The 27762-nt window shown below is 31.6% G+C and overlaps 3 protein-coding genes and 1 long non-coding RNA gene across 7 annotated transcripts; 3 read left to right on the forward strand and 1 right to left on the reverse strand.

Moving 5' to 3' along the window:
* Nucleotides 1-180: 180 nt before the first annotated feature.
* On the reverse strand, nucleotides 181-753 carry LOC112324012 (uncharacterized). The gene is made up of 2 exons (XR_002977553.2): nucleotides 668-753; nucleotides 181-537 (listed from the first exon to the last, which is right to left on the reverse strand). It is a non-coding gene; the product is annotated as an uncharacterized LOC112324012 (long non-coding RNA).
* Nucleotides 754-6688: 5935 nt separating this feature from the next.
* LOC7491320 (monothiol glutaredoxin-S9) lies at nucleotides 6689-7402 on the forward strand. Its single transcript, XM_002320325.4, has one exon. The coding sequence runs from the start codon at nucleotides 6919-6921 to the stop codon at nucleotides 7222-7224; it is 306 nt and encodes a 101-aa protein (XP_002320361.1). The 5' UTR covers nucleotides 6689-6918; the 3' UTR covers nucleotides 7225-7402.
* A 3972-nt stretch (nucleotides 7403-11374) lies between these two features.
* LOC7491321 (E3 ubiquitin-protein ligase MIEL1) lies at nucleotides 11375-16351 on the forward strand. Of its 2 annotated transcripts, XR_002977501.2 has the most exons (13): nucleotides 11375-11662; nucleotides 11757-11844; nucleotides 11935-11991; nucleotides 12078-12110; nucleotides 12672-12749; nucleotides 12852-12895; nucleotides 13031-13071; nucleotides 14049-14131; nucleotides 14209-14300; nucleotides 14399-14468; nucleotides 14557-14731; nucleotides 15165-15203; nucleotides 15996-16105. XR_002977501.2 is itself a non-coding variant. In XM_024584269.2 (12 exons), the coding sequence occupies exons 1-12, from the start codon at nucleotides 11580-11582 to the stop codon at nucleotides 16113-16115; spliced, it is 828 nt and encodes a 275-aa protein (XP_024440037.2). In that variant the 5' UTR covers nucleotides 11387-11579; the 3' UTR covers nucleotides 16116-16351. The 2 variants fall into 2 exon arrangements, 1 of the variants encoding a protein (XP_024440037.2); XM_024584269.2 differs by lacking the exon at nucleotides 14557-14731 and having other exon boundaries at nucleotides 11387-11662; nucleotides 15996-16351.
* Nucleotides 16352-20155: 3804 nt separating this feature from the next.
* Nucleotides 20156-27762, forward strand: LOC7491323 (zinc finger protein CONSTANS-LIKE 13-like). Of its 3 annotated transcripts, none has more exons than XM_024584951.2 (4): nucleotides 20156-20822; nucleotides 26547-26806; nucleotides 27179-27274; nucleotides 27516-27762. In XM_024584951.2, exons 1-3 carry the CDS (start codon nucleotides 20226-20228, stop codon nucleotides 27267-27269), a joined length of 948 nt encoding a protein of 315 aa, XP_024440719.1. In that variant the 5' UTR covers nucleotides 20156-20225; the 3' UTR covers nucleotides 27270-27274; nucleotides 27516-27762. The 3 variants fall into 3 exon arrangements, with proteins under 3 accessions (XP_024440719.1, XP_024440718.1, XP_024440717.1); XM_024584950.2 differs by having other exon boundaries at nucleotides 27519-27762; XM_024584949.2 differs by having other exon boundaries at nucleotides 27179-27762.

Consider the following 27762-nt stretch of genomic DNA (forward strand, 5'->3'; position numbering starts at 1 on the left):
ACTAAGGACCATAGTGAAATTGCAGGTTTACTTTAGGGATTCTAACTGATTTTTCCAGGGATAATTTTGAAAGAATTAAAAGTTGAAGATTTAATTAAGGACCAAATTGAATAATCCGGAAATTAAGAACTGTTTTGTAAATAGTGTTATAATTTAGGGATTCAGTTGAAATTAATCCAATGGCAAAATTAAAAGAAATTTTTAATTACTTGAGATCCATTTGTTAAATTTCCAAAGATCAGGGGTCAAAATGAAAATATCCATTTCTGCCGAAACGGCACCGTTGCTGGGTGGAACAGTCGTGCTTGTCTTCTTCATCCCGATTCAACAGGGGAGCTGAAAATCTGCAGCAAATCCGACGGTCCTGCAAAGGCAGGACTGGTTTTTGGGCAAGCGACTCCATCTCTATAAAAGGGAGAGCATAACAGTGGCAAGGGGGGAGAAAACAGAGGAGAAAAACTCAGAAACACAGAGCAAAAAAAAAAAACACCGAAACGAGTATTGGCCCTGCCATTGCCTTCATCCCTGCAGACATCCCTGCAGAAAAAGAAGAACCCAAAACATCAGTTTCCACAGAAAGCCGGCACCTTCATCATCTCAGGAGCTGCTGGAAGACTAAAGCATACGGTGGCACAGAAGCAAAAGAAAGCAGAAGGAAAAGTCATACGCAGACGAGAGGCACCACCGCGCTGCAAGCATCTTCGCCGTCTCCAGAAGCAGGAACGCCCATTCTTCATCCCGTTTTGCATTCTTTGAATTTAGTGTTGCAAGAACATTGTGCGAAGGTAATTTAATTACCTTCGCACTGTTCATGCACGCGTGAAGTCACTTCACGCGTGCTTTCTTTGATTTTGCCCAGCCGGGTCACTGGCTTGAGCCAGTGACCGGGCCGGGCCATATGGGCTGATCTGGGCCCAAACCCCAATAAAATAAAATAAAATAAAAAAATTAAAAATATGTGTATGCATAAATAAAAAATAATATAGATTTATTAGTTTATTCACTGACGCCAGAGTCATAAATAAAAATATTAATTTAAATTTATTTTATTTTATTTAGCTACATAAAAAATAAAAAAAATATGTGTATGCATAAAAATAAATTTTGTTTTTGTTTTTATTCACTGACGCTAGAGTCAGGAATAAAAATATGGATTAAAATTTATTTTGTTTTATAACTATGTAATATTTACCAACGCTAGAGTTGGAAGTATCCGTAGTTGAATATGCACTGGCGCTAGAGTCAAGAATATTATAAGCAAATCATCATAGAAAAAATGAATAAACATTTAGCAATTTAAGACAAAACCAGCAATGCAGTTTGCCTCTGGCAGAACGTTTAAGGGGTGATAATATCTTCCTTTTTACGTAATCAATTCTGAACCATAGAATCTATGTTGTTTAGTTAGGGTTCCTAGTGACCATAATACTAGGTGGCGACTCATTAAACAATATCATTCCCCATCAAAGAACAAGATGCCAAAAATCTATTATTTTCCATGAAAATTTTTAAAGTCATCGCGATGTCGGATGTGACAAATATTTTAGTTCAAATAATATGATCCATTCTTTCTAGTTAAGGTGTCTAACAGCTTGAAATGAAAAGTACAGGTCGTTGGTAGCTGGTGGTTCCAGGTAAGCCAAGGTGGTTGATAATGGATACATGTAAAAGGTCTATTTTAATGGATGCGTGGACTCTCTGATGCTTAAGTCAGTAACTTTAAGGAGAGAGAAAGTACAAAGATATGTTAGAGTGATAGACTCTGAAAATATGTATGTTGAAAGTCTTATAAATTAAGAGATTATGAACTTTACATCACTTAGAGAATGTGTTAGTCTAAGACTACACTAGAGAATAGGGGATCCGATATCAACCCCTGACGAATTAGTTAGAGGCCCTTAAGCATCACTTAGAGAATGTGTCAGTCTAAGACTACACTAGAGAATGAGGGATCCTAGATCAACCCCTGATGAATTAGTGAGAGGCCCTTAGAAATAACTTGGAGAATGTGTGATTACAATAGAAAGACTTTATACCCATCTCTTGAAGATTGTGGGGTTATTGTTTTAAGGAGACCAAGTCAATCCCCTTCTAGGAAAGTGGCTAGAAACCCCACTGGAGATTTATAGTTAGGAAATGTATGTCAAAAATACATTATTTTTATTTCTATTAAGGATTATGCATCTTGATGCGATTTGAGTGAAAAGTATGGGGGGAGGTTATTAAGAGAGACATGTCTTGGAGGTGAAGCCAAGGTGTTTACTTTAACAACACTGGTAACTTTGAATGGGTGATCCTATTTTGATTCAAAGGAGTTATAAATCCTCATAATACATTAAATACCCATAGGTTGATCCTTCATAGTTCTTTCTTGAGTTTCCATTTCTACTACAAGAATGATTTTGTTTGGAAGGTCCCTTATGCTAGTTGTCTTTGTAAAAAAAAAATATTGAGGCTCATGTCATAGCAAATCGACCTCTTCTACCCATATATGGTTTTCCATTACTTGTTTCAGCTTGAGCAAGCTTTTATCTAATAAGGCATAAAGTTTTCTCCGGATGGCATGTTCTCTTACCTCTCTTATCAAGGCCTTTAAGGTTACTAACTCAAGCAATTCTTCTACCTTGAACATCTCCTTATTGAACCTTTTCAAATATATCCGAGTAGACTTGATCTCTTGTTGGGTAATGCTAAATAGCTCCATATAGCTTTTCATGGAAGGAATGTTGGTGTTGAAGTGTGTGACAAGCTTAGTGCAGAGGTCACTTTTTTTAGGGCTGTAGTTATTTTCCTGGGTATGCTTATGTATAGACCTTTTTTTAATCCTTTGTCTGTTAGGATATTAGGAGCCTGGGGAGTTTGGCATGGAATGACTATTACGACAATTAGTTTCCATCTCATAGTAACTAGAGAAAGGACATTCAAAGTACCAGCTCTGTACATGGGTATCACAATAAGGGAAGTAACCCCTTGATGGACTGTAATAATTGTCATTTTATTTAGTCTCCTTGGGGTAGTGTAATCAATTTCGGGCGACTCGTACAGCTAGTGGTCGTGGCGCTTGGGTTTTATGTGTTACTAAAGGTGTCAAGATTTGTTGGGGTGACAAGGTCTGATTTTGCCTTTTAGTTGCCAACACGGACTGAGTGAAGAGTTACACCTGACAAGTGATTTTTTAACTGTCTGGTTGGGTAGAAGTGTTCATGATGATGGGTAAAGTTGTCAAGCGTCCTGACACAAGTGTATCTTGTTTGTGTGTCATGGAATGGCCTAGAAATATCACATACAAGTTTTAGAAACTAATGGTTTTTTTATCAGTTTCTCATAAACGACATCAATTGATAAATCTTAAAATTCAAGATGCTTATGAAAAAGGCTAATGTATTAGATAATTGGTTAATCTCTTAGTTCAAGTAATTTAATTTATTCTCCCTAACCAATGTGTCTGACGGCTTAATATAAAAAGCCTAGATGGTTGGCAGCTGGTAGCTAGTGGTGTTAGGTAAGTCAAGGTGGCTGGTAACTGGTACCTATAAAATATCTTATTTGATGGATGTGGGAACTTTTTGATGCTTAAGTCAATAACTTTGTGAAGAGAGAAAGTAAAAATATATTTTATAAAGATAGGCTCTGAAAATATATATGTTGAAAGTGTTAAGAATGAAAAGATTGTGAACCTTGAGTTTGAAGGATTCATAGTGTATTTATAGCTGATGAGTTTTATCCTTTTGCAGAGAGGAGAGGCTGAAGAGTAATTTCACTGTTATTATATTTTGAGTTGTATTATACTCAAAATAATATGTATTGAATCAATATAAAATAATGAGGTACATGAATAGGGTCTTGGTAAAATTTTCAAAGTAGTGTTAGGCTTGGGCAAGTTGCTTGAGCCCATTAAAGGTAAAAAAAAATAGATCTAAACACACTTCATAGGGCGAGCCTATAAAGTTGGGCTCCTTCCCTAGAACAATCCCATAGAGTTGGGCTCCTCCTTTAAGACAAGACTATAGAGTAAGGCTCCTTCTTTAGGGAGAGACCATGGAGTCGAGCTCCCCCTAAAAGGAGCCTATGAAGTCGGTGTCCCCAAGTACATTGAACGAGGCCTCTTTTTCTTTTTATTTTTGGGTTTATCAATATATCCATAAATGTTATGCATACATATTCATATGTTTATATACTAATATTGAACGTGATGATGAACAAATATACTTTAGGAACTATGTATAATTGTACTTGAAAATTTGAATACATGCATGTGTGTTGTGTGGGTACAATATGATGTTAGCTTTCCCGAATATCATACACGTAGTGGAAACTATAAAAAAAATTATATTGGAGTCCATAGAATCCCATTAGACAGATCTAGAGTTGTTTAAGGATTTATTACCTGAAGATTTGATCTTTTTTTGTTTTGAATAATTCTTTAAAGACTAGGTTATCGTAAATCACAAGTCGTTCAATTGTCTAGCATCCAATAGTAATTCACACGAACCGCCTGTGAGAAATCTCTTAAATTCCTATTTAGGAAAGAAGATTGCTATGCCTAGAATGCTAGCTTTAATTTTGTGTTTACGTAGTTTTTTTATCTAACAGATAAACAACCTCTATAAAATAAGAGGCATATCTTACTATTTATAGGAAAATTTGAAAAATCTTATAAATTGGTAAAAAATCAATTTGTCCCCTGAATAATATTCATATATTAATTCAAGATAATTTTAGAATTAACTCAATCAAGTCCTTACTTGATTTTTCTAGGTCTAGAAATATAATTTATGTATTAATTATATTCTAGTCCTTAATTTCTAAAATATATTTTAATAAAGTCATACTTAATTAAATCATCTCAACTTAATTTCTGACTAGTGGTTTTTAATGTGTGTGACCCATTAGATTCCTAATATGTTGACTCAAATATAAATTCTAATTCTAATTAAATAGAATTAAATAAATTAAACAATTTAATTTATTATCAATTAAACAATTTAATTTATTATCAATTAAATAATTGATTAATTTATATTTGAAAATCAGGTGCATCATCTAACAACGTGTTATGATCCTCTATATATTATAAAAGTCATTAGTGATTTGACTTAACCTTTCAATGACTGGTTTCTCAGTGTAATTAATATCATTTCATCAATAATATTCTGATTTAGTATTAAATCATGGAGTATGTCTATCATGTTAAATCATGTTTGTTCTCTACATAATAGTCATTGATCGCTTAAATAAGATTTGAAACTCTTTTCAATTTCAAATCTTATGTCACTTTGGCCAATGATTTCTCAGTCAATGCTATTTGAGAACAAATAAAATATTTTTTCTAATTCACTTAGGGTGATAAATCCTCTCTTAATCACTGAAGTACTTTCATATAGTTCATGATACACCCAATGTTTGTTCTTTTATTACCTCGATTAAGATAGCATGTAATATGATCAAAGTATAATATTTTCTCTATAAGATAACTTAGTGATCTCAAGTTTAAGAATCACTTATACAACTGTCACGTGAGACTTTCCATAGACATAAGTGATCTCTCCATATGGTATTCTCATGCGGGTCAGTTCAGTGTACATGTCTTATGATAAACACTTACATATTAGTTTTGAATATCCCTTATACCTCAGCTTATGAGAGCATCTGCTTCTTTTTATAAAGAAAAAAACATAATATGTATCAATCTTTACTACTCTAATGAATGTTCGGTATTTTAGAAAGGATCAACCACGAACATTTTAGGAACAATACTTTGATGCGATAAGAATCTCATAATTATAACAAATTTATAATTTCGTTTGCGAAATATTTTTTTGTCTCATGAATTTTTTCTTTATTCTAGATTCATTAATTTAATGTTATATAAATATCAAAGATAAGTTAAACTTTTATTAATAATAAATATATATTTACATAAATTAATAATTTCACATATAACTAATTAATTCGCTACAAGTCACATTAAAATTCATACACCAAGTAAGATAATTATAGTTGTCATTACGATGGAAATCACAGTTTTTCTCAAGACTGATGACTTATGCTTTACAGAAATCTTATTCAAGGGAGAACAACAAATATTCTCCTGTTTTGATCAAAAGAGCTGCATTTCTGGTGTGCACGTGCCGACTTAATTGACATGCTCATCCACACATGCGAGAGCTAGCACAGGTTGGATTGTAGCAGTAAGAAATGGGCCTCGTATGGTCGTGGGCTCGAAAGAATCATGCAAGTTGGTGGGCGCAGCACAAAGAATCGCAGCCACCGAAAGCCATCTCATTCCCAATCTTTCAGCAAAAGGATTCAAAGAAGGTGATTGTGAGGAATCTGGTAAATTGACTAGCTTCATAGTGTTTTGTGTCCATAAAATCTGCAAAAGTTGAACAAATGGTCAATAGCATGAGCACGTCTGTTATGAATATTCGACTGTATGAATCCCACAGTATGATCATTGCTTTGATCCTTCCATCTTTGTAAAGATGAAGTAGTAATTTATCAGATGGTTATGATAATTGTATAAACAGTCAATCTCGTCAGTACTTGAACAATAGCGGTGCAGCAAATTTTTGCTGTCAACTTGCTCAGCCCGTGGAAGCACAGAAGTCCCATCTCTAAAAGCAACTTTCACCCATTTGGGCATCTAAGTAAAGCTGCTCCACTTTGAATGTTCTTCTTCAAACAAAAGGACTCTCCTAATCTGTCCCTATATATAGTCTAGCGTGAGAGCACAAGTTCAAACAACTTTCTGCTTTAAAACCCCTTTTCTCTCTTGCCTGCTCCAGCCCTAACATTACCATTGGATCCAATTCTAGTTGAATTTGATCTGGTGGTCTTTAGGATCTGAATAGACTCTAGAGAAGGCCAAGGACTTCTTCACATAGTAAGAAGGCTTAATCGATCAGGAGTGACAACATGGATAAGGTGTTGAGATTGGCCTCTGAGCAGGGGGTAGTGATATTCATCAAGAGCACATGTTGCTTGTGTTATGCAGTCAAAATCCTGTTCCAAGAAATTGGGGTGGACCCTCTGGTTCATGAGATTGACCAAGACCCTGAAGGCAGGGAAATGGAAAAGGCTCTCACAAGGATGGGGTGTAGCGCGCCTGTACCGGCTGTATTCGTTGGTGGAAAGCTGCTGGGATCCACCAATGAAGTCATGTCCCTCCACCTCAGTGGCTCACTCAATCAAATGCTCAAACCCTACCAGTCTCAAACTTAATTTAATTACTGCTTCAGTATCAAGTTGGAAGAATAAAAATTGGCTCGATTTAGTAGTATAGCTAGTGCGCTGTATGCTTAGTAGTCTATGTAGACGTTGTTTGTGTTAAGTGCTTCGTAGCTTTGATTAGCTTGTGTGCAATATGTTCCCTTATGTCAATGGAGTTAGCTTTGTATAATCGTTGCTCTATTTGATCAATGCAGAATTCCAGCATCGCACAATCTCTGAATATTTGACCATATCCCTTTTCTCTCACATTTGAAGATAAGAAAAATAACTTTAAATCAGTTCCAGAAAAGCATATTCCATAAAATCATTCAGATCATCATATATGCCTTTCATATTATAAATTCTCAGAGGAAAACAAATTAAATTAAAATTAAGTGCCTCCTCAAATCTACAATCCTGCAATCTTGAGCACCATTAACATTTTGATCAACCATATTTACATTTGCATATGTCTGTCATGTATATGTTCCAAGGGCATCCATTCAAATATCAGAATCGGAGACACCAACTGAGGAGGAAAAACAGCAGAAATATATAACTGCGCATAAATAACTTTTTTAATTTCTTTTCTATGATTTTTGGTTGTGGGTAGGGCATCAATGGAATGGAGGTGAGGGAGAAAGTTGAAGCTAGTCAAGTTAGACATCTCTAACTTTTAAACTGCCTATTGCTTTCCTCCACACGCAAAAAGTCTAAGAAGGAAAATTCTTTCTTGTTTGTGCTGCCATCGATTCTTCTGCTTTATCTTAGATAAAGAAAGGTATTGCATTCCTTGCCTTTAGATCTTTTTCCGGCGGTGATGGTATATATCCCTTTGTCTTGCAGAAAAATGGAAGCAAGATTAGAGTTTATTCCATGACACAAGCGCGCTACACATCGCATCATTCTTATTTACTTTTCTCATTGCCAAAAATCCTTCTCCCCAACTAATTTGGTCGTAGATGGAAAATATTATGCCGAGAACCATGTCTTCATCTTTATTCCGGTCAGATTTTACTACAGTTTTTCGAAGAAGTCATTTTCTCTTCCTTTATTTAAATGCTGCCACAGATTAATTGCAAATGAAATTACATTTCCAAAAGAGTATGAAACAATCTGAGTTTCGGTAGAACCTCGCTTTTCTGACCACTAATTATGTGCTGCTACATCAGCCAAAACAGTAGAGATTAAATTCTATCATTAACAGGAATTTTTGCAGAAGGATTAAACACAATTTTCGCCATTTTAATGGATTTTTTGCAGCAAGATTAATAAACACAGTTTCGCTTTTATGTCGCGATTTACATGGAATTTGAACCGATTTTTCTTATCCAAGTTTCCACAATAGTATTAGTATGTGGATGCATCTCTTATTTTCTCAATCACAGGTGACAGAAAAAACTGAGAAGAATTCCTGTTAGAACTGTTGCATGGGAAGAAAAACGTCAAGAACTGTTGCATGTATCTAAAGGAATATGTTATGTCTCTCTCTTTATATAGAGGAAGAAAATTATTTCTAGATAATCTTCTTTGCTGAGTGTATATATTTTACTAGAGAACAAGCTTGTATTCATCTCAGCTCATGATGAAGTCAATGGTCATCATAAAAAGAGGGTACTTCATTGATATGCACGTGACAAGAAGGCATCAAGCAGTGTATAATAAGCATACGCAGCCATGAGAAATTAAACAAGATGAGAGATTTGGACAGCTTGAATTATTGATTAGACAGTCACTTACTTTCGGTCATGATGTGTCAATTTCTCTTCATAATAACCAGCTAATTGTTAGCTCATGATCAGTCGCCCAAGAAAGTCTCAGTATCAGAGGAGGTAGATGATAGTTCATGTGCCAATTGGCCACACTCAAAGTTTGAAAGTATTGAAGGGCCACCAGATAGAAGGATCTCAATCTCAAAAGTGGAGATACAGAATCTTGCAAACTGCAAAGAGAGCGCTTCTCTTTTCATGCATCGATCTTGTAATTCTACGAGGTTTTTTCCGACGATCAGCTTTTGTTCATGAATCCATCAGTAAAATATTCACTGTTAACATATTAGAGTAAATAACAATAAAATATTCTATCTATCGAATCCATATATAAAACCATGGATTTTTGTTCAAGGTATTTGATTCCACCAAAATATTATTACCGTCGTCTTGTTTATTTTGATGACTAATTTAATTTTTTTGTTCGTGTTTTCTTCCTTCCTTTTTTTATACTCATATTTCTTAGAAGTACTTTCATCTAATATTTTTTAATCATCAATCTTACCTTAAGATAATAACCCACGTAATTTGATCTCTAATTGTTTCCTTTTTTAGTCCATTAAGAGGTTTAAAAGCCCTTGAGAAAAGGCAATGTGTGGCCACCAGAGAGCAAATTGATGGCGGTTTCCGGTGGCATGTGAGTTTTCTACCTGAATTGAGGTTGCGGAGTTGATATGTAATGCCCCCTGTCTATGTTTATAAGCCTTTCAGGCTTGGATTTTGTTTTATAAGGAACATTTCAAGCTTATTGTCTAGTGCATGTCTGCTAGTTGGCCTACACTACAATGCGGGTTGGATTTTATTTTGGAGAAAAAAAGGTGTATTTTTAAAGCATCGGGAACTTTTTTCAGTGTGAGCAAATTGCTTTTTATTTAAAAATAAAAAATATATCAATATTACAACTAATAATATAAAAAGCAAATCATCTAGGTGGTGGTTCAGTGGTAAGAATTTGAGATCAAGATGTTTACTTCCTCTATGGTCTCAGGTTCGAGTCATGTAGTTGCTTATATGATGGCCACTGGAGGCTTACATGGTTGTTAATTTCAGGGCTCGTGGGATTAGTCGAGGTGCGCGCAAGCTGACCCAGACATCCACGTTAAACTAAAAAAAATAATATAAAAAGCAAAACACATGCTAATGTTATAAAAAAAAATAATGGCATAACATTTCTTGGAAAAAAAAAGTTCAAACGATATATAATCAAATAATATAAAAAATATATAGCAACTTAATAAAGTCTAAGAAAAGATAAAAGATAATCATGGATTAGCGAGCTTTTTTTTACATAAAAAAAAAGTAATCATGAAGAGGTGTAAAAAAAATGCTTGCTAATAAATAAATAAATAAATATATATATATATATATATATATATATATATATATATATATATAAAGAAGTTATGATGTCATTAAAAAAAATGGAATTTCAATGATGCCCAATAAAAAGAATCTCAAATTACTTTTTAGTCAATGAAATAAAGTGTAAAACGTAGGGAAAACATAAAGGAAAAAGAAAAAAAATGTCGGGAGTGTGCACGGGCCTATGCGCTTGACCCTTTTAAAAAAAGATCTAACTCTCACACCATGCCTCTTTAATTTATTTATTTTTTATATATTAAAGGGAAGGTGACTTTTTATATATATAAAAAAAAAACTATCACAAGCGATGCATTGTCTTTTTAATAACAAGAGTGTCCCTAGAAAGTCAAACCATAGATTGTTGTTGTCAAAAATCTTGATTTTCAATTCATTATTTTTAATCCAAAACATTTAGAAACAATATATATACCTTGATAAACTTATATATAACCTCAAATAAGCTAAAAATAAAAAAAAATTCAAACTCATATCTATCATCTCATGAGACGGAAAGAACAAAGAATACATAGGAGAAATTTCCCTAATTGAAAAAAACTCGTTAATACTAGAACCAACCTTTTTCATTGTTGGAATTGATATCAATTGATATTTGTTTCTTTTTATAACTAGAATTCAGTCATTCTCACTCTTCTTATAAATTAGAAACTAAAAATATAAGAAAGATAAAATTGTGTATCCAAATTGAATTTTTGAAATATTAAGGGACTAGGCATTGATCATTTAAAAAGTAGAAGGATCAAAATTAACTTTTAACCCTGGTTTTTGAAGCACCATCCATTATCTGTCTTTTTTTACTTTCATCCTTTCACTTTTAATCTTTTCATTTCTTAATAAATATATTTATATCAGCTATCAATTTAGTCGTAAAATAGCAACAAAAAAAAAGAAGGAAAACGGAGGCAATAAACAGAGCCACGTGTATGTATGCACTATAGTGATTTGCCCATTCTATTTAGTGTTTTCGATGATGAGAATTCCTTGAAAAGCTGTTAGAAAATAGAGCTTGTTTTATTTCTTGTTCGTCGCAATGAAATTATATCCATTCAAAACTATTAAAAAAATATTAATTTAATATTTTTTAAACTAAATGCACTTAAAGTCTTAAACGCAGTTTTAAAGGAAAAACAAACGGAGAAACGAGGGATTGACACTGTATATTTATAAACAATAAAAGAAAATCAGGTGCTTCTTCTGGAGAAAACAACCGCAACCGCTATGGAAGAGCAAAACCCTGCTTCTCAGTCTCATAGAAGCACAGAGCAGCTACAAGACACCGCAAAATTGGAACACCTATATGGGTCTGTAACCTTTCGCTCTCTTCTCTCGCACCCCATCGTTATATTTCTCTTTTTCTTCTTTTCTTATTCTCTTTTGGTGCTGTGATAATAATAGATGCGAGCACTACCGGAGAAGATGCAAAATCCGAGCTCCATGTTGCAACCATATCTTTTCTTGCCGCCACTGCCATAATGAAGCTACCGTAACCAACTCTCTCCCTTTATCTGCTTCTATTATTTCTTTTTATTTTTTCAGTTTAGGGATTTTTTCTTTCTTTCTGTGTGTGTCTTAGAGCTCGCTGAGCAATCCCAAGGATCGTCATGAAATAGTCAGGACCGATATTAAACAAGTATGCTCAATTTCTTAATTTATCTTCTTTTTTTTTTTTCCTTCTTATGGATTTATTTTGATTTCATTGAACAATTGGTGTTACAGGTTATTTGTTCAGTTTGCAACACAGAGCAAGAGGTATGGATAACCCAGTGGGTTTGAGGGGGTTTGAATGGGAGGTAGCTTGTGATTTTTTCGAGTAAAAAGAATGTTTTTATAATTTTTAGAGGTGTGGTTTGTGTTAAAAGGTATTGTATCTTTGACAAAAAGCCACTATATTTTCAAGCCAAACACACCCGATCAAATGTTTTTTTAAAGTGATTTTAATTTTTAAATGCTTTTTAAATGTCTTTTATAAGTTTTTTATAAGATTCTTTCAAGCCAAACACACCCTATCAAATGTTTTTTTAAAGTGATTTTAATTTTTAAATGCTTTTTAAATGTCTTTTATAAGTTTTTTATAAGATTGGTTTAGAAATATGGTTGTGTTTGTTTTTTAAAGTATTTTTCATTGAAAAAGTATCAAAATAATACATTTTTATTTTTTAAAAATCATTTTTTATATTAACGTATTAAAATAATATGAAAACACTAAAAAAAATATTAAATTAAATTAAAAAAAATTAAAATTTTTAAAAATATTTTTAAAACGAAAAATATTCATAACCTTAATCTTAAATTTTTTTTTTTCTTTTTCAGGTTGCTCAGGTTTGCAATAAGTGTGGTGTCAAGATGGGTGAATATTTTTGTGATATTTGCAAATTCTATGACGATGATGTAAGTGAATATTGAGTTATAATTTATTGAGATGACTGACAGTATGACGAGTTAATATTAGGATTGCTCTGGTTTAATTGTGGTGGTGTTAATTTTTTGCAGACAAGCAAACAGCAGTTCCATTGTGATAGTTGTGGGATTTGTAGGTTAGTTAAGAGACTTTCATTAAACATTTAATCCATAGCTAGCTTCGTTTCTTAGGGGCGATATCTTTCCTTCTTGTTGTTCCTGCTGTCATAATTTGTGTTTATGCTTACTGTTACCTGAATTGTTGTTTTCAGACTCGGTGGCCGTGAAAATTTTTTTCACTGTGAGAAATGTGGTTTGTAACTCACTGCTTTTCTGACTCTTGTGATTCAGTCACTTGTCTTTTCACTTTGTTTTTTTGATGCATGTAGCTTGCTGCAGGTTGTGATGGGTTTTTCCCGTTTGAAAGTATAGTTGTGGTTGTTTTTCAAAGTGTTTTTTGTACCGAAATGCATCAAACTGATTTTTTTTATTTTTTAAAAATTATTTTTGAGATCAGCATATCAAAACGATCCAAACCATACAAAAAAAATTATTTTTAGCAAAAAAAAAATTAAAATTTTGATTGAACGAGGTTTGCACCGCGTTCCCAAACTGCCTATGACTTTAATTTTGAATATTATCATTTATTAATTAGATTTGATAGTAAGTCAACGGTGAACCCTGAGATAATTTTATTAGGCACTACTACTTATGATAATTTGGTTATTTATTCCGGGCATAAGATTCTGGTTAAATATACCATACAAGAAAGAAAATCACATTGCACTTTCATAAGTTAGCCATGTTGGCAGATTTGAGTAAAACTCTCAAGCTCTCAATGGGACTTAAAACCAGAATGCAATATATAAACTGAAGCTCTCTAGGTAGGCAATTGGGAGCTGAAAAGGAAGAAATTATAAATTAAGTTAAAAAGCTACGGATTTGTCTGTTGGGAGATTCTTGAAATCACCTGTTGAGAAAATAAAAGGGCACTTGGGTGAGCAGCTAGCATTAGATAATGTATGAAGTTATAAACTCAAGATTTGTCATAACATAGAAAAAGTCTAGATGGAGCAACCTGAATACGCGTTTTGTCTCTTTAGTGTATTAACACTAGCTCTAAAAGTTACAGAGCCAGTGGCCAATCTTAAGGGAAATAGTTTATCCATTATTCTGCCCTTGGGTTCTGCATGCAATTTTCTAGCTGCCTGTTGATTATCTTGTGGATGCTATTAGTTTGCAGACCAATTGGACATTGCTTTATCTTCCCTAATGATTTGAAGTGTGCAGGATCTTGCTATGCAATTGATATGCGTGATAATCACTCATGTGTTGAGAACTCCATGAAAAATTACTGTCCTGTCTGTTACGAGGTTTGTGTTGACTCACACAAATGTACAGGAATGAAAAGGAATTTTTATGTTCTGACAGTGTTGTAATGTGCCAACAGTATCTTTTTGACTCAGTTAAACAAGCAACGGTTATGAAGTGTGGACATACCATGCACATGGACTGCTTTCGTGAAATGGCTAAACAACAGCAGTAAACTTCATAGATGTTATCTACGTATTTGTTTTCAATTGATTTTAACAAGTCAAATGATTACGTTTTGTATACAACATTTTTAATTTGATTACCAGGTATCGTTGTCCAATCTGCTCCAAGACAGTGATCGACACCTCACATTATTGGAAAATGCTAGATGAGGAGGTATGACATTTCCCCCCTTTAATTGTCAGAATTGCTGCAAAAATTTGAGCTATAGTTCATGCTTTCATGCCATGCCTTGGAAGAAAAGGTTGTTTTCCAGCACCCTGGATATATTAGTGTGGTGGAAAGAAGGTTGCTACACAGCAATGGCTAATTGACTGCACCATAGGTCATATGAACTTGTATATGAGTTGATCTCATGCAGCCAAGTAATGATATTGAATGGATAATGGACAGCATAGCAAGCTCTTGTAATGTCAAAGGTAGAATAGACAAGATTAGATTGATTGACTTGATTCTGGCCCTCACCGTAGACTTTATGATACCTTTTGCCCACCACTGTTTCAAATAAACCTAGCTTCCGTCTCCTCCCATTTACTCCCTCTCTTTGCCTGGTTTGGAGTGATGCTTCTATTTCTATTGGGTGTAGTTTGGATTGGAATCACAAAGCTTGGCTGTTGCCTTGTGTACATATATATTGCTACATGGGAGCAGTAATTTTTTTTTTTTTTCTAGCATGTAGCTGTGTCTGTTGTGTAGAGGTTTTTTTTTTATGTAGATCTTTGCTTGATTATTGAATGGTCGCTTTAAGCCTTTAACTTCGATGATAATTATAGTAACTATAAGTTATAACTTTTTCTGCGTAATTTCTATAAAGTAGTATTCTGCAATAATTGGGGAAGTTTCTTTTGATAGATTGAGGCTGTTCAAATGCCCGAGCAATACCAGTATGAGGTAGTCTCTTTGTCCTTTTTTTCCAGTTTCAATTTGATTATTTCAAATCTGCAATGACCACCCTTCAATTATTCAAAGTATCCAGAGCTACTAAACGGACTTGATACTAACTGTCACCAAAAGTTCTTTAAAGTAGACTGTCCTTTGATGTCTAAAAGATAAAAAAAAGAGTGAATAATAGAGGGGTGGTTTGGGGCCACCTTCAGTTTCGTTCTGAAGAGCTGGTTGTCTGTTTTTAACTCTGTGTACATGCTTTATTTTGAACAATTCCTTCTTTATTGATATTAACTGACAAAAGAAAAGGATATGTGCATTATAAGGCCTTTCGAAAAGTAGCATTCTTCATGTTGGAGGATGGGTTACCCACTTCACTGATGTTTCCCTAAAGCTGTTTCTTGAAGCTTCATTTGGTCCATCATATTGGTGCTTTGAAACTCATATGACTTGGACTAGGTTTTTGAAATTCAGTGAAAATTCATGGTAAATACTGTGTCAATAATGGGTGTTTTAATCAATGCATTTTAGGGAGCCTCGTCATATGCATATCTGAGAAAGCTGGAACGCTTGCTCATTCATGGACAATGCTGGTAGGCTGCGCAACCCATCTAATTTTCCTGGGTTTGGGAATTTGGGTAGGACATGTAAACATTCATCATAATTACATTTACATCTGACTGTCCGTCCACACACCCAGATGCCCACAAATAAACATGGATGCATGTCCCGTTCTTGGTGCAGAAAGAAAATTCCTTGATGCGGGATTTTCTCTCATTCGCTTGGGTGTTTATACAGGTCTCCATCCTCTGCAATGACTGCAACAGCACTAGCAAAGTCGCATTTCACGTTGTTGGGCACAAGTGCAAACAGTGCGCCTCGTATAATACCCGAAGGATTGCAGGAACCGGTTGCTAAAATGAAGTGTTTGTCAATCAGCAAAAGATATCGGCAACAAACTTGTGACGCCGACCTTGTTTATTTTTCTCATTCTAGCTAATGTTCTTTCCATCAGCAAATTTTAATGGCATGGATTGTTCCTTTGATCCAATTAATTTCAGTCCAGGTGATTTGGTGGAAGAACATGAATTGCCTGTAAAAAATCTGTGTTTCCTTAATCTTTTAATCGATAGATTTTCCTTCGTTTCAGCCAATTCATCCATGGATAATCTTTTGAGTTATTCGATTCATCTATCCTTTAGATATAGGTAAACTTTTAAAAATGTGTCTTGCAGAATTTACTTTATTGTATAGACATTTTCATTACAAGACTTTGTGGACATGGTTTTTTTTTATTTAGATTTTACAAGTTAGTTTCTATTTTTTTTATAATTTTCCTCATATCTTTAAAATATTTTATCAGTTTTTAAACTTTTTTTTATGGTTTGGAAGGCATTTTTATCCAAAAAGTGATAAAAGGGCATATAAAAGAAAATAAGAACAAGTATGAGAGCAGAGTGTATAAAAGGATGTATTTATATTTTGTCTGTTTGACAGAAAGTAGTTTTTTGAAAATTATTTTTATGTGTTTGTTTATTGTTAGGAAAGTTGATCAACGGAAAATACTTTTCAGTCAAAGGAAAATTTAGCTTGGTTTTCAGGAAAATATTTTTCTTTTATTTTGGGTGGAAAACACTTTCTGGAAGTTATGAAAAATTTAGAAATGTCATATTATTTGTTGATTATATCAAATTTGGTTCTCAAACTTTTGATTGCTATATATATTTTGTTTTGAATATTTTTTTTCAATTTCATCCTTTAGAATTTGATTTTTATATTAACTTTGATCCTCATTTTTATAATTGTTATTTGCTTTTCTCTTATTATTTTTATCATTGTTATTTGAAATAATTTATGAAATAGTAATTATTATTATTTTAATTTCTTCATCTTTTAATTTTTTTATTTGTTAAATTTGATCTCTATTATTTTGATTATTATTTATTTTATTTAAAATAATTTATGAAATTATATTTTTTTTCAATTTTATTATTATTCAAATTTTTAATTTGTAAGATTTGTTCTTTATTATTTTAATAAACTTAAAAAAAATAAAACATTAATAAGTTATTATTCAACTCATTTTCTATGACATAACCAAACACTGGAAAGTGTATTCTAATTTATTTTTTATTATCCTACTAAATATCAAAAAATAATTTGTTTTTCTAGAATTTATTTTTAAAAAAAATTATTTTTCAGTAAATAAACGGGATTTTAAAAGAGAAATCAATTAACTTTAATTTTATTTAAAAAACTTAAGGGTGGCTCGTATTGATCCCCGTGGAATATTAGCAATTTAGCATGATGAAGCGAAGGCAAGGGACGGGTCAAAGCCAGGTGTGTTTTTCAACTATTTGAACTTCAGATTTTTTTGTGGTCGTCAGGAAGTGTGGGGCCTCGCCTTTTAGATTTTTGTGCTCTTCAGTAATCGTGGGAGTCCTCGCCTTTTAGATTTTTTTTTTTTCTTAAAAGTGATCTTGCAAGTTTTTTTTTATATGACTAGCGAGGTCGTACGCTTTACACCGCCAGCTGTGCTTGATAACGGAAACCAATTCAAGATAATTTGAATCTTGGTTTCGTAATCTAATTTTAATGTATGAAATTTTAAAAAAAAAAATTAAAAAAATATTAAATAAAAAAAATAATTTGAGTTAATTTGACTAATCTACTACACGCAAAATAAAATCATAAAAAAATTAAAAACAACATAGAAAAAAAATTAAATTAATAAAAAAACACTTAAATAACCTAATTACAGGATAACCTCATAAAAAAATCATAAAACTCAAGACTAATGATTTAATGTCAAAAGATTAAAGAGAAAAAAATCAATGTAAAAAAAAATTTGAGAAAAAAATATGAATTAACCTGACTAACCTACTACTTAAAATATAAGATCAGGATAACCCAAAAAAAAGACAAAACAAGTTAATAAGCTTAAAGCCCAATAACTCGATGTCGAATGAAAAAATTGAAAAAAAATCAATATGTTAAAAAAAATCTTAAAAAAAAATCAAACTTAAACGGAGTTAATATTTAAAATTAGTAATTCGATTCATAAAACCGTGATTATAAAAAAAACTCAAAAAAATAATAAAGCAAATTCCACAATGATAAAAAAAAATATATATATATATATATATATATATATATATATATATATATATATATATATATATATATAGAAAGCTTTTTTAGGATACATGATGGTTGTTCAAATTTGATTGCCGGACATAATCGCACGCGTCGCATGAAAGGTGTTGCAACGTCCACTCACTATTACGTGCATAGCACACACAAGCTTATTTTTTTTTCTTTTTTTATATTATTTATTAAAAGACTGATTTAACTCTCATGCAAACTGAGAATCATGAAAAAACCATTAGAAAAAAACGAAAAAACCCTGGTAGCATGTTTTAGTGTTTTAGTGTTTTCTCTTTCTTTCAAGGGTATGTTGGTCTTTTAACTGTTTTGAAAAAGTAAAAAGTCAATGAAGCCCTTGTTAGCTGGACAATGTTTTTTATTATAAGTACAATTCATGTATCAACTCTTCTTCTTCTTCTTCTTCTTCTTCTTGTGAATTTAAAATCATGAAGCCCTGAAGAGCCGAGATAAATCAGATATCGACTGCTGACTACTAGTACATGACTAGAATACACACTTCATTCTACATTGTCCTCGTTTTTTACGCTGCTGAAATACCCTTTATACAAATTAAGAAATCTTATAATATTTATGTCTTGATATTTCCACTGCAACCATTAAACCATGAAAGTCATAAAGATTAGATTTTAACTCCCAGATCTTTTCTCTTTTTCTTTTTTGTTTGATGTCGTGGGATTTTTGGGTGAAGTATACTTAAATTTAATAACTCTAGATTAGGGAAAAAATAATAAATAAAAAAAATTGAAAGAGAAACTATTCTGATACAAGACATATATTACTATTCACTAAAATAGTGATTCGACGATATTATCTCTTACTAAAAAAAACTTTCAATTGAATTGGCATTTTTTTTTATCATTTTACATTAGTTTTATTCTAGATTTAAAGGTTGTTCATGGGATTTTTTTTTGTAATTAACATACATTAAATATATTTATAAAAAATATGTTGGCAAATTCAAGGCACGCGTCAACGTGTGGGCGGCCCCTGCGTCGTTTGGTTAGCACATGTGAGGCTTTCTAGTAACCAAATATTACGTTACAAGGCAATGCTTAAAATGTCTCGGCACCTTTAATCTGAAGAAGCAACGCTTATTTCAAGATTCATGATGGTTTGATATCGATGACTATTTATTCCCCCAACTTTTATTTCTTTCCATTTAGATTTTCATGTTATCCACTTTTTTCTTTGGAATTATCCTAATCTTATATTTATTGTTATGAAGTTTATGATTTAATTTAGTTTAATTGAGTTTTTTTAACTTTTTTTTTTTTATGTTTCACCTTCAACAATAAGTTTTTTATATTTTAAATTGGTTCATGTTGGGTCTTTTATTTCTTTTTTGTTATTAGTTTTTTATATTAATGCTATATTTTTAATTTAAACTATTAATTGATCAGGTAACTCATGTAAATCAGATCAAAAATTTATTTTAACATTTTTTTACTTCAAATTTTTACCAACCCGCTGCGAATCACTGAACACAAATCTAGTGTAATAAGAAAGAGATAATCTTCAATAAAAGTTAATTTGGTAACAGTAATTATTGTTTATTTACATTTGAACTGCTAAATTTGAAAAATAAAACTATATTCAAACAAGAACTTGGCAATGGAGAAACAAAAGATGAAAAGATGGATCATGTCAAATCATTGAAATTGATTGTTAGAAAAATCAAACAAAAAGGACAATCAATATTCAAGATAGTTGTTCTTGAACAGCAAGAAAGATCAGCTTTCTCATCCTTTTCTGGCTCATTCTATATATATCCCTCCAACGAACACATATTGTCTTATTGATCACCACTCAATAAATATTATAGTACACAGTAAGTGGTTTAAGAATATATATATATATAAAATGACAGAATCTCTTGAACCCCAACATCATCAGCAGCAAGAACCAAAACAGCAAACAACAACCATCATGAACCCCAAACCACAGCAAAAAAGACTTTGTGATTACTGTAATGACACCACAGCTCTCCTGTATTGCAGAGCTGACTCAGCTAAGCTTTGTCTCTCTTGTGACCATGAAGTTCACTCAACAAACCAGCTCTTCTCCAAGCACACTCGCTCACTCCTCTGTGATGTTTGTCACACATCCCCTGTCTCAATCTTCTGTGAAACAGAGCACTCTGTTTTTTGCCAAAACTGTGACTTGGAAAGACACAATCTTTCTTCGTTTCCTTCAACACACAATCGTAGGCCGATTGAGGGTTTTACTGGGTGTCCTTCAGGGAATGAATTGATGGAAATTTTGGGGTTTGAAGATATGGGTCTTAAGCAGTCTATGCTTTTTAGTGAAGAAACGGATGGGTTTATGGGGTCTGGACTTGATGATGGCTATTCGGATTTGTTCGTTTGGGATAGCACTGCTGTTAGCATTGATGATTTCATTATGTCCAGTGATTCGGGCCCAAATCTCCAGGCTTTAGGAGTACCTCCTTTGCCTAAGGCAAGTATCCATTTTTGCTTCTTAATAATGACTGTAAAGCTTAAATTAGTTCCAGCGGTTTGTTGTTAGGTTCAGATGATTTTTATAGTCAGTACTATGAAGGTTCCAATTCTGCTCATTGCTGTAGTGAAAAGTCTCGATCGAAGTATTTAACAAAGCCATTTAGTTACAAAAAATTACTTCGAAAAACAAAACGAAAAAAATTCCGGATTACCAACCAAACCTAGCTGTATGTTTTTGTTTTTCAATTAGTTGACTGATTGTGGTTCCTCTTTAGTTTCCTTTGTTGATATTTGCATGAATTTGATTGGGATTTCTTGAACCTTTGTTTGATTTCCTCATCACTGTATACTTTTTTTCTCTGGCTGAAAATTAGTCAGAATGGTTGTGGGAAAAATTAAACTACAAGCTCGATTAGCCATTGCCGATAGATTTTAGTTTTCTAAAAATTAAATCTTTTATGTAAAAATTTTCTGTTTTGAAAATCAAAGGCCTTAGGTGCTAAATACTAGTCAATTTTTGTGGATGGACTCCTGTGGTTTTGACTTGGTTCAGGATGTTATTCTTGAATCAGAATCGTAAAGCTGCTTGTAGGCAGCACAAGAACGAGATACTTTGTCAGCTTCTTGAACCAGTGACATTGAAGCCTGACTCGTATGGAAATGCAGTCATTTATCTTATAAAAATTTATTTTAATTAAATAAATTATAAATGAAAGAGAAATTTATTTTATTTTATTTTATTTTTCTACTAAATATATTTTTGATTATTTTATATCTATTTTTTTATTTATTGTGATTAATTACATATTTATAATTATAAAAACTAATTCTTATTAATTTTTTAAACTTTTAACTTTGAATCTTAAAGAATTTGTAATTTGAATTTTTTTAGATTTTACAGTTTTCCTTATATTTTTAGTGTGTTTTTTTTTCTTTTTATGTTTTGGTTTTCTTTTCAAATCCACAGCAGGTTATCTCTCTCTCTCTCTCTCTTTCTCTCTCTCTCTCTCTATATATATATATAACTTTGATTTATAATCTCAAGGTTTAAATCTTTTATATTAGACTTTGTTTAGTTTGTCTTATGAAAAAAAAAATTAATAATGAAAATAATAATATAGATTAATTATAAAAGAGGTTTTTAACATCTTTAAAATTTAATTTATTATTTAATTTGCTTTTAAGTGGTTATATTCTCATATATAGATTTAATTTTATTTCCATATATTCTAATCTATAACATTTTGGTATGTTATGATTTTTTTTGTTTTATTTTAGAAGATTGTTATATATATCTCTATTTTGAAGTTATAGCTTATCTTCTAAAATTGTTTTTCATGTTATTTGGATGATATTATGCATATCATAAATCTTATTGATTTATATTTTTCATTAAGTGAATTATTATTTTATTTATAATAGTTTATGTTATCTTGCTTTTACTATATAAGATTGACATCAAAATTATCTGATCGGTTTTGTTCATGTAAATATCATTATTCATATATACAAAAAGTTAGTGTGGTGAATAGATATGGTCTAAAAAATTTCGTCTAAGAATATTAAGTTTTCAGCATAACAATTTGTGACCTCTTTAATTTTTTTTAGAACTTTTTTAGTTAAAGTATTATTCACATAATATTATTTTTATATACGATACATTTCATAAGTGAAATGGTTGTTGGTTTTATCTTGTATGATTTAAATATTTTTATTTAAAAAGTTGTTTTATTACAAGTTTTTATTTTATTTCTTGTTTATTGTGAAGCTGAAATATTTACTTATAAATATGATTGGCTATTGTGTTTTCTTATATTATATTATGTCTTCTACTTAAATTTTAGTTATTCCAACCATTGTTGCTTCGGCAAGTGTTTAGTGAGGATTTTGTCATCATCTTTTGTGGTGCATAGTAAAAAACCTGAAAAGTTAATGGATTGAACTTTAATAAGTGACAACAAAAGATAATATTCTATCTTACCATTTTGAACTTGATTAAGTTCTTAACTGAGAAAGTGATAAAATCATCAGAAAATGAATCTAACTCCATTATATGGCAATTGGGCATGGAATCATATTGATTTTATGTACTAGAACTACATCTTGAATAGGTTGGACAATACATTATATTATGTGTATAGTTCAATCAAGAGAGCAAAAGCATTGTGAGAAATTTTAGATAAAAAAAAATACAAAGTTAAAGATGTTGATATGAAGAAATTCATAACCAATAATTTTTTAGATTTAAAGATGATTGATTTAAGGATCGTAATGAGTCAAGTTCAAGAGTTTCAACTCAACTTGCATGATATATACGCTGAAAGTTTATTTCTAAGTGAGTCCTTTCATGTGACTGTAATCATTGAAAAATTATCATCATCTTGAAAAGACTTTAAGAATTATCTTAATCATAATTGTAATGAGATAATAATTGAAGATCTCATTTTGAGGTTGAGAATAGAAAAATGACAATAAATTATCTGAAAGGAGAATCAACTATTTTGGTGTCGCAAAAGAAAATTTTATGGAACAAGAGGTAAAGTCTCGCAAAAAAAAAAAAAGTTGGTTGTGAATGGTAAAAGAGTTTTCAAGAAGTTCAATGACAAGTGTTTTATCTGCAATAAGACTGGGCATCTAGCCAAATATTGCAGAAATAAAGGTAAGCAAGAAAACCTTATGAAAAAAATTATTCAAGTCAATGTCACCGAGGTTCATCATTTCACTAATAAAGTTTTATAATGAACTTGTCTTGTGTTGTTTTCGAAGTCAACATTATCAACAATCCTGAGTAGTAGTGGGTTGACACTGATGCTACAAGTTATACATGCATTGAGAAGATGTTTTCCAGTTACAATGAAGTGGATATAGAAAACCTATACATGATGAACTCATCAACCTCTAAGATACTAAGTATTGAAAAGGTTGATAACCTTCGAAAAGCTTCTTATCTTCAACAATGTATTGTATGATGCTAACATTAGAAAGAACTTAGTGTTTAGATCATTGTTGAGAAAAAATAATTTTAAAATGGTATTTTAGAGTGATAAATTTAAGTAATATGTTTATATGAAATACGTATTTGTGAGATGATATTTTTAAAATAAATGTAATAATCATTATAACTAATTATCATAACAAAAATAAAAATATGTTTTCTTCTTATTTGTTTGAGTCTTTTGATGTATGGCATAACATGTTAGGTCATGTGAATTATAATTTTATACAAATATCAATAATCGAGGAATCATTACAAAGTATGATTTAAAAAAAATCATAAGTGTGAAATTTATGTAGAATCAAAATTTTAAAAAATTTATTTTCAAACACTTAAAAGAAGTAGTGAACCTCTATACTTGATCCACTAAGATATTTATAAATTAAATTTTTTGGAAACCAGAGGTAGAGAAAAATATTATTTTATTTTTATAGATAATTCAATAAGGTATTGTTATACTTATAGATAAAAAGTAGTAGTATAAATAAAACTCTTGAAATGCTAAACATTACAAGAATGAAGTTGAAAATTAATCTAACAAAAAAATAAAGGTAATAAGATGTTATAGAGGTGGAGAATATGAAGTACTATTTGGTGAATTCTGTTTCCAAAATAGTTTTTTTCCATTAAACTACCACTTTTTATTCACCACAACAAAATGACATTATGAAACGTAAGAACTGAACATTAAAATAAATAATGAATAACATGTTGACAAGTTTAAGAGCACCTTAAAGCTTGTGGGGGGAGGCAATTCTAACAGTTAATTATATACTTAACAAGGTATCCCCATCAAATGTTAGAAAAGGCACTATATAAATTGTGAAAAGGTATAAGGCTTTCCAACAAATACATCAAACTGTGAGGGTGTCTTACAAATCTAGTAATATTTTATCCTAAAAATGTTAATTTATGATCTAAGATTGTGGATTGTGTATTTATCGAATATGCATACAATAGTAGTGCATGTAAATTTCTTGTATACAAGTCAAATAAAATTTTTTGTTCATCAATTGATATAAGTGTACATTTGTCCAGGAATAGAGGTAAGAGAATAAACCAATTAAAATATTCTTGAAAAAATAGAAGTTTAATGTATGTTATGAATTACACATGACGTAATATTGCTTATTCAATTAGTAAAATGAGTAGATTTACAAGTAATACAAGTATAAATCATTTAAATAAAATAAAAAGGGTACTTAAGTATTTGAGGTACATCTTGGATTATGGGATATACCATACAGGTTACTCAGTAATACTAGAAGGGTATAGTGATGTCAATTGAATATTTGACCCTAAGGATTCAAAATCTACAAGTCAATGTCTTCACACTTGGTGGAGCAACTGTGTTGTGGAAATTCCCCAAACAAACGTGTATCGCTAGGTCCATGATGGAATCAGAGTTTATTGTTATTGATAAAGCTAAAATGAAGGTTGAATGGATTCAAAATTCTTTAAAGGATATTCTATGTTGGCCAAAATCAGTGCCAACTATTTGTATCCATTACAATAATCAATCTATAATTAAAAAGGCACAAAATAGTATATATAATTGAAAGTTTAGACATAGATGTCGTAGACATAATATCGTTAAACACATGCTTTCAAAAGAAATTATTTCAATTGACTATCAAAGAAAAATATTGTGGATCCTCTAACCAAAGATTTTTCGAGAGAGCTTATGTATAATTTCATCAAGAGAAATGGACTTAAAGTCTATAAAAGATGAAAGAGTGTAATGATGTTAACCATACCTAGTTGATTGAAGATTTCAAGATTTAGGTTCAAATGAAAAACTAAGCCATATAACATTCTCAATAGCACTAGAAAATTATTATTTCATGCTTATTTTTATAATGAAATAAGTGTTAGTTATAGTGTGATAAACGGTGAGCTGAGCTTTTAATGATTTTTATATTTTTGTACACTGGGTCAAGTATAGCAAAATACTCTTAATAAAAGATCATGCATATAAGTGAAAAATGTGATTGTTTATTTGTGAATTTCAATAAAAACTGAATTCTCTAAAACACTCATGAATCTAAGAGTTGTTTAGGGCTAAAATGAACATAACAATAAAAACCAAAGAAAATCTCTAGGTAGATAATTATGTGAGTAATATTGTTTTAGTTTACATAAAAGACTAAATAGCTTAAGACATCACATTTATTATTTAGCCGAATAAATCTGATAATATTTTACTAAGAAATGTTCAAAGTAAAAAAGTACCTATTCTGATGTAGTAATCTACTAAATCAATATTTTTCAACAAATCTTTAAGTTGTTTTTAAACTGGTGAGTTAATTTCCATTCATGTGAGGGATTGTTGGAAATTTGCTATAATTAAACAAATTACAGGTGAATGAGAAATTAGTTTAAAAAAACCCATGGTTTTTCTACTCAAAAAATTCTTAGTTTTTCTAGATTTAATTCTTGATTTATATTGGCTAATTAAAAATTAATAATGGTGGAAATTAGTTCTAATTAATTCTTCAATCTTATAACTTTCAGAATTTACTATAAAAAGAAGTATGAATGAAGAGTTTTTAACTTGAATTTTTTATATTTTACACTCTTCCTCACCTTATTTTTAGTGTTTTTTTTTTTTTTTTATGCTTTGGTTTTCCGCACAAATTTAGCTCCTGTAATTATCAATGTCACATGTTCTTTCACATGTTCTTTTAGTGTAATAAAAGCAGACTAATTTATCTTTCCTTCATTCAGGAAAATGGTGAAGCTGCAAATCAAGTTTCTTTTCCTTCGACATTACCAGGAAGCAACTTTGAGGAAAGTCGCGCAGTTCCTGAAAAAGAGTTCAACATCAGTGACAGTGCAAGTCACATAAATGATGGCCATGAAGCAGAGCCACAACCTTCTACAATTGGAACATTACCAGTTCTCCCAAATGATGGGACACATGAATTAAGCAGCCAGGAGAGAGATTCTGCTATTTCACGATACAAGGAGAAGAAGCAAACAAGGAGGTATTTGCACCCCCTGTTTGCCTTCAGTAGCATGAGTTTTCAAATCCCTGTTTTCAAATAGAAAAGGACTTGAACATGCGCATTCCAAGGTCGACATTTCTAGTTAATTTGCACACTATTCAGCTTTGGTTTTTGTGTGAAATTTTCTAAAATCTATGTGACGCCAAGAAAATAAATTGACATTAGCATGTTCTCAGAGCATTGACATGACTGAGAAATTAAGATTCAAAATGAACTCCTTTTTTCTGGTCTGAATAAACTTATGTAAGTTGCATAATCTTAGCAAGGATGATTCATTAGCACGAGTTGTGGTCTTAGACGTCGTTCTTCTGGGAATCTTAAACCAGCATTCTTCTTGTGAAAAAACAACAGGTACGATAAACGTATCAGGTACGAATCCCGCAAGGTTCGGGCAGATAGCAGAACAAGAATCAAGGGGCGTTTCGCTAAGCTGGATCATTGAAAGTGGTAAGCAGTTGTTTTGGCTGTTACTGTTGACAATTTCTGGAAAAGTTTTGAAATTGTTTGTCAAAGTAATCTCTGTACGCATCGGCTGGCTACACAATATCACTCAGAAAATATCAAGTTCACATGTCTGTCTCAGAGCATGCTACTTGCAACATCTGGTTAAAGCAGAGCAAATTAGCACGACTGATGTTTTGATGGTGGCTATACATTTACCCGCCATGACTTCTTTATTGTGAACCAGCAGGTCAGGTATCAGGTGTAGCTCAGGAGACGGAACATCACAAGAATTACTGGATATTTTTCTAGGATAGATTGCTGAGTTATAGCATATACCGCAATGTGTGTCATTGTTTCTTATGTTAGGGTATATTATACAAAATATCAGTTCTCTATCTAGTGTAATGTTTCACTCTGTTTATTGCTGCCTCAAACTTAAAATGACTCTTGTATATATTCAGCAAAATGTAATATAAAATAGGTTTTTTTCT

This window comes from Populus trichocarpa, chromosome 14 (genome assembly GCF_000002775.5).
Source record: "Populus trichocarpa isolate Nisqually-1 chromosome 14, P.trichocarpa_v4.1, whole genome shotgun sequence".
NCBI classification, from domain to species: domain Eukaryota; kingdom Viridiplantae; phylum Streptophyta; class Magnoliopsida; order Malpighiales; family Salicaceae; genus Populus; species Populus trichocarpa.

Excerpts from the sequence above, each read along its gene's own strand:
- LOC7491320 (XM_002320325.4), top strand. The coding sequence starts at position 6,919 with ATGGATAAGGTGTTGAGATTGGCCTCTGAGCAGGGGGTAGTGATATTC.
- LOC7491321 (XM_024584269.2), top strand. The coding sequence starts at position 11,580 with ATGGAAGAGCAAAACCCTGCTTCTCAGTCTCATAGAAGCACAGAGCAG. Across the intron at positions 13,072-14,048 it reads TTTTCACTGTGAGAAATGTG|GATCTTGCTATGCAATTGAT; the intron begins GTTTGTAACTCA and ends TGAAGTGTGCAG. Across the intron at positions 14,301-14,398 it reads GAAATGGCTAAACAACAGCA|GTATCGTTGTCCAATCTGCT; the intron begins GTAAACTTCATA and ends TTTGATTACCAG.
- LOC7491323 (XM_024584949.2), top strand. The coding sequence starts at position 20,226 with ATGACAGAATCTCTTGAACCCCAACATCATCAGCAGCAAGAACCAAAA. Across the intron at positions 20,823-26,546 it reads GAGTACCTCCTTTGCCTAAG|GAAAATGGTGAAGCTGCAAA; the intron begins GCAAGTATCCAT and ends TCCTTCATTCAG. Across the intron at positions 26,807-27,178 it reads GAGAAGAAGCAAACAAGGAG|GTACGATAAACGTATCAGGT; the intron begins GTATTTGCACCC and ends AAAAAACAACAG.